The following is a 6591-nucleotide window of genomic DNA, read 5'->3' as shown; positions in this document are numbered from 1 at the left end:
GATAGCCAGACAACAGATAATATCGTTACTCCAGGTTGATGTACACTACTGTAAACTGGACTGACTTGTTGAGAGTATCCCTTTCATCTCCCTCGGGGGTGGGGGTGGGGAGATTCTGCTCATCGGAGCCATTTCAGTTTCCCAGAGGGAAGAGGACAATGTGATTTTTTGAGTCCAGATAGAAGCTGACTATGGATATCAGAAACCCATTCTAGATGGAGAGGCTTGAATAATCAAGCTACATTGTGTTGTTTTGAGGGTCTTAAATAAAATCGAGGCAGTGTTGTAGCAATGAGCATGCACCCAAACTTCCGCATCTGCATCCGGGGACTTGGATGAGTCAGTGCCCTTTTGTAAGGTTCCTGGAGGCTAGAAGATTCCTCAGTGCTGATTTGTGGATATGCTCCCCTCCCCACTGTTTCACATCCGCCTTCTGGTAGTTTAAGGACTCAGAGCCATTTTGCAAGGCTTCTGGAAGGGTGAAGTACACTCAGCGCCTTCTGCGTCTGTTGACTTAGCCAATTCAGAGCCAGCACACCAGGTTTTCTCTATCCAGGAACTTGGGGGAACTCACAGTCTTTTTTGTGAGGGTTCTGGAAGAGGTAAGTACCTAGCGACTTCTGCATCTGGGGACTTAGGCAATTCAGAGCTAGCACTCCAGGTTTTCAGCATCTAGGAACTTGGGGGACTCAAAGCCCTTTTGTGAGGGTTCTGGAAGAAGTAAGTACTCTTAGCGCCTTCTGCATCTAGGGACTTAGGCAATTCAGAGACAGGGCACCAGGTTTTCTGCATCCAGGGACTTGGGAGACTCACAGCCCTTTTGTGAGGGTTCTGGAAAAGGTTAAGTACACTTAGTGCCTTCTGAATCTGGGGACTTAAGGGACTCAGATTCATTTTGTGAGTGTCCTGGAAGCTGGGAGTCCTTAGCACTTTTTGCACCCAGGGACTTCAGAGGCTCAAGCCATTTTGTGAAGTTCCTAAAGGCCGAGTTCCAGTCAGCACTATCCACATCCGGGTACTTGGGAGGCTCACTGCCATTTGTGAGGTTTCCGGAAGACGGAACTCTAGTCAACGCTTTCTGCTTCCGGGTACTTTAAAGGCTCAGAGCCATTTTGTGAGGTTCTTGGAAGGGAGACGACCGGTCTTGATGTGCTTTTGGAGCCCAGGTGAGAACTGAGTGTGGGCTCAAAGTTTTCGTTCAAGGTTGAAAAACCCCAAATAATGGAGTCTGACGCCTAGCGTTAGTTTGGCTTCAAGTGGGGCCTTTTTGTAGGTATAAGCCCATCCTTGGGGATTGCTCGGGCAAGTTTTCAGGGTTATGAGGAAAAAGTCAGTTCTTCTCCAGGATTAAAGTCTGACTGGATAGTGGACTTAGAAAACTCCAATTCTGATAGATGGTCCCACAATATTATAGCTATACCTCTGTGATGAGCACTGTACCAAATGGGGATCCTCTTTTAGTAATAAACCCTTTGCTTATGTGCTCACTGGAGACAAATATAGAGAGATTCTCAGAGGTCTCTTTAGATAATGACTTCACTTTCACTTTCTGTGTGCACATGTGGGGGGGACAGAGGGATCTAGATCAGTGGTTCTCAACTTACTATTTTGTAACTCCTTTGGAAATCAAAAGACCCTTTCACTGATGTCACCTAAAACCATGTGAAACCGCAGATACTAATGTTAAAATTCATAACAGTAGTGAAATTTCAGTTATGGAGTAGCAACAAAAGTAATTTTATGGTTGGAGGTCACCATAAAAGAGAAACTGTATTAATACTATATTTAAATGGTTGTAGCATTAGGAAGGCTGAGAATCACTGAACTAGAACAAACTTAAGCATTAATTTTACTGGGTCTTCTTGGGGAAACTCGTTTCTTTCTCACACTCTCCAATGAGTTAGTGTAGAAGAGACTCTATAAAGAGGAGGTGCCCAGGCATCTGTCCATCAAGATGAGTGCAGAAAGTAGTTTGAGAAACCTGTCTCCAGATAGATAGGCTAAGATAAAAAGGTACATTGTCTACTTTGAGAAACCAGTCTCCAGATAGATAGGCTAAGATAAAAGCTACATGTATACTTTTGACCATACTGTTACAAAGGAAGGCTGATGTGTGAGAATGAGCCCCTCCCCTATCTTCAGTTACTGCCTCCTGGGATTTGGGGGAACTTAGATCCATGTGCCAACTTTCTGATATTCAGCAGATGCCTTGGTGATGACTTTCAACAGGTTCCTGCTCTACCCCACACATATGCATATGAGGTTCCTTGTGGGGAGATAGCTAAATTATCAATCCAGGTGAAAGCAGAAACTGCACTGCTGAGACACTTTCTAGGTAGAGATTTCCCAATTAGTGCATCCTGGCACTGAGTGGGACCCAAATGTTTAAAAGAGATCCTTGCCCTTTAGATCATAGGTGGGCTTCCATTTTTTCCTAATTACTGGCAGGGCCAAGGAAGAGTAATAAGATTCAAGTACCCCCCTTTGTTACCCTGTAGGATGAGGGCAGAGTACTTCTGAGGAGTAAGGCCTTAGATCTGGAGAGGTACAGTATCAGGATCCTAAAGGAGGAACAAAGATACACCTGATATTATACATGAAAATAAATGTATATGCTCTCCCCTATAAACTGTCAGCCCATAATGGTTCTGTGAAAGATTGGAGACCAAAAATGTCATCTCTAACATCCTGTTCATGGATTTAAGTGGGGATCAGGTTTGGCCTGGGCCTGGATGATGGATCCAAGGGTCAGCAGGGGCCATATGAGGAAAATTTGGAAAACCTCCAGAATCCTCAAGACAAAGAGGAAACCTCTTCATTCTACTTCCTATATTGATAAATCCCTAGGGATCTCAAGATGGACTTTGTCCTCACTTCTTTTTCCTCCTCAGACAGGTGAGCCCATACATTGTGTGGTATCACCAAAGCAGCAGTGGAACCACCTGAGATTGCCAGAGGGAGGTGTCCAGTGTCTGTCAGCAATCCAGGTAAGAAATGTGGTGAATGTTAGAAATATTCTTAAGGCAAGCCTCTTCACCAACACAAATAATTCCAATCAGACCAAATAAAAGATGCCAACTTACTGCAGCACTCCTGGGTGGCTGGGAGCTTGGCGAAGGGAAGAGAGAAGGGGAGGGAACCACACAAAACCGGAAGACCATGTTGTTTCCTTTTCCAGCAGCAGCCTAAATAGCCAGTGGGAGTGGTCCTGACCCTCCCTGGGGAGACATTAGCACTTGGGCTTTTCTGGAGGTGGAATCCTCTGGACCAAGGCAGCTCCCAGGCCAGGGGCTGGGGTGATGCTTTGAACCAAATATTTCAGGACAGGGGGCTAAGGCTAGATGCCAGGGACTGGACTGACACTTCTAATCAGTGAGGACTAATGGTAATAAGAAACCCTACATCTACTAACAAGGAACAGCAGTCTATATGGCTCAGTTCCTATGCCTGGAGAGCCCTGAATGGGCGGCTAGGGTTGAGGCTTTACTTTTAATTGCATACCTTTTGGTGAGCGTTCTCTGGGTGAAGATGTACTTGATCCTAGGATTAATGTCTGTTCAGAGGAGGTAGCTAAATATGGAGATGTGAGTAGGTGACACATCTCATCCAAGCCTATGTGGAATCTGCCATGATGACCTCATGACCTGGGCTCATCTCTTCTGCGACATGGGTTCCCTAAGTCCACCTGAAGTTCATCTCACCTATTCTTGAGACTTTTCCTTTACATTAGACCTTGTCTACCCTCAAACTCTCACCTCTTCCCTGAGTTAGTTTAAGTAAGAAAGCCACTTAATGGCCCTGAGCCATGACCCATGGCATATATAGTCTGTATAGTACATTTTCTCTTGACTTCAGATATAGTCCTCCAAGGAGCTGCATAATGCCTCCTGCTTTCCAGGGTTTTAGTAATCTCAGGGAGGGGAGAAAAGTGAACAGAATGGGAGACCTTGGTTAACCACAGGGCTTTTAGGATCTGACAAGTTCTAGTAAGGATCTCATAGGATGGTTGGAGGGAACTCCACCCCATAGCACAAACATGGGTTCCAAAAAAGGCTTCCTTGAAACTCTTTCTCCACAGCAGTGTTGTGCAAAGTCATAAGTCTGAATTCCCTGTGTTATTTCCAGGCATTAGTCTAAAGAAGCTGAAAGTACTGTTAAGAACATCTTGACTCAATCAGAGGGGAGGATCAGGTACATTGGTATGAAGGTGAGGCATGAGGGAGTCCCATCAGCCCAACACAGAGACTCAGTACCTTCCTGCCCTCCTGTCAGCAGTGATAAAACCTAGACAGTTTGGTTGGATTCCCTTCCTTCACCTCAACTTCCCTCTGTGTCATAAAACATAGAGCCTAGTATTAAGGAATACAGACATGTGGGTCACCTGGAACAATCTCTTCCTTTATACATTTATTCAGGTGAGGCTCAAACTGGTCTCATATGTAGGAAAGTCTGGCTATTTAATTTGGGCTACCTGGTTAGCCCAAATTTCTTAGGACCTGGTAAATGGCATGTGAGGCACCCTACTTTCTTGCTTTGCATCACAGAGATACAGAGCTTTTGGTTATTTGCCTCAAGTAAGATGAACAGTATGCCTGCAGAAACCATAGTCTTTTCCTCTTTCAGGTTTTTAAGAGTGTATGCAGCACTATAGTCATTTGACCTTAGAGTATCAGCCAAACCAACTCCTGTAGCAAGCTTTTTTGAGAGATGCCTCAGGTTCAGAGTTAGAGTTGCCTAAACATTTTTCCTTTTTTTCCTCAGGCTTGTAAGTCTTCATCTCTGTGACCTGCACAGTGGCCTGCCTGCTGTTGCCAAGAAAACTCAAGATGGATTCTACTGAGAACAACCAGAGCATCAACCTCCAGAACAGCCCTCAGGCCCAAAGGGAGGAAAGTGGCCTGGAGGATGTTCAGATCCCCATAACTGAGGCAGGGGAGGCAGAAGCCACTGCCAATTCCTCAGGGGATGTGTCTTCTGGTCCCCAGAGTGCTGAGAGAGCTTCCTCTCCTCCCACTATCATGGGAGGGGCATCATCTGGTGAAGCCTCTGACAATGAAGAAGGGGATGTGGCTGAGCCCGAGTCTTACCAACAGAGTATACTAAATGGAAAGATAGTTGATTTAGTGAGATTCCTGCTCATTAAGTTTCGAAGGATGGAGCTAACCACCAAGGCAGAAATGATGAATAGGGCCATGAGAGATTATGAGGAGTACTATTCTGTGATCTTTAGTAAGGCCTCTGAGTGTATGATGTTGATCTTTGGTATTGACATGATGGAGGTGGACCCTTTTGTTCATGCATATTTCCTTTTTCCTGCCCTTGGGATTACCTATGATGGGATGATGCATGGGGTTCTAGGTGTACCCAAGACAGGCCTGGTGATAATTGTACTGTGTATCATCTTCATAGAGGACAATTGTGTCAGTGAGGAGGTGTTCTGGGATGTGATGAATAGCCTAGGCCTGTTTTCTGGGATGAATCATTTCATATTTGGGGAGCCCAAGAGCCTCATTACTGAAGACTTTGTGCAGGAAGGCTATGTGGAATACAGACAGGTGCCCAACAGCTGTCCTCCTCGCTATGAGTTCCTATGGGGCCCAAGGGCCTATGCTGAAACCACCAAGATGAAAGTCTTGGAATTTTATGCCAATATTGTTAAGCAGGATCCTAGATCTTACCCAGAAAAGTATGCAGAGGCTTTGAGGGAGGAGCAAGAGCGGGCCTACGCCACTGAAGTTCAGTAGATGGCTACTCCTGCTCTGAGCACCACACATTCTATCACACTAATGGTTTCCATCCCATATTATGGCAGGCAGAGCAGAAACGTAGTGGCCTGCTGGGAAAAGAATGTGAGCCATTCGTTTTTACTATTCTGTTCATATGACATTAGAAGGCTCTTTAAGATTTTGCTACTTATACTATAAGGTTTATTTGCTTGAGATTTTTAAGGTTAGAAATGACATTAGTAATGCATTTATTGTTGATCCAGGTTAGGAGAATTTTGTTATCTTGAAAACACACAAAAATGTTTTCTAATTTGTAATATGTAACAAGATATGAAAGCATTAAATTTGAAACTTTCCTGGACTATGGAAAAGAAATAAAGAACAGTATAAAATAATTTTGATCGACTTACTGTTTTTAGTCTTTCGTTCCAGTTAATTAATTAAAATTAAAACTAAAGTAAGCTAAATGGAATCTCTTCCTAAAACCTTCACTGAGAACCTGATCTTTGCAAAGTCCTGAGTTAGCAATGAGATGTAGGAGAAACCAGATCCCTCTCTACCCATGGATAATTGGTACATAGAAGAAGCCAGATCCATGCTTTTTTGTAGATAGGGTGAGTGTGGAAACTGCAGCCCTGTGGGGAAGAGAGAAGATCTTTTAGACCACAAGCCCCAGTACAGGAAGGGCTGCAAAGGGCTCTTCTGGTGTGAGTAGTCCAGTGTGCCTTAAACCAAGACAACTTGGGAGGCTGGGAGAAATGATTGTCATTAAACTGAGAAGTAGCTAAAGCCAGGCTCTCTGGAGGTATGGCTGCTTTAGGGCTGAGAGAAGGGAAAAGTGATGTTGTTACTAAACTTCAGCATT

At 44.5% G+C, this 6591-nt stretch overlaps 1 protein-coding gene across 1 annotated transcript; it reads left to right on the top strand.

Moving 5' to 3' along the window:
• The first annotated feature begins 416 nt into the window (after positions 1 to 416).
• On the top strand, positions 417 to 6121 carry LOC125415464 (melanoma-associated antigen 10-like). The gene is made up of 3 exons (XM_048457716.3): positions 417 to 602; positions 2892 to 2987; positions 4762 to 6121. Exon 3 carries the CDS (start codon positions 4827 to 4829, stop codon positions 5742 to 5744), a length of 918 nt encoding a protein of 305 aa, XP_048313673.1. The 5' UTR covers positions 417 to 602; positions 2892 to 2987; positions 4762 to 4826; the 3' UTR covers positions 5745 to 6121.
• The last annotated feature ends 470 nt before the right edge of the window (positions 6122 to 6591 follow it).

Source organism: Myodes glareolus, chromosome X (genome assembly GCF_982192425.1).
Source record: "Myodes glareolus chromosome X, mMyoGla1.1, whole genome shotgun sequence".
In the NCBI taxonomy this organism is placed as follows: Eukaryota; Metazoa; Chordata; class Mammalia; order Rodentia; family Cricetidae; genus Myodes; species Myodes glareolus.
Note: the sequence above shows the minus strand (reverse complement) of the source record. Positions and strands in the feature narration are given on the sequence as shown.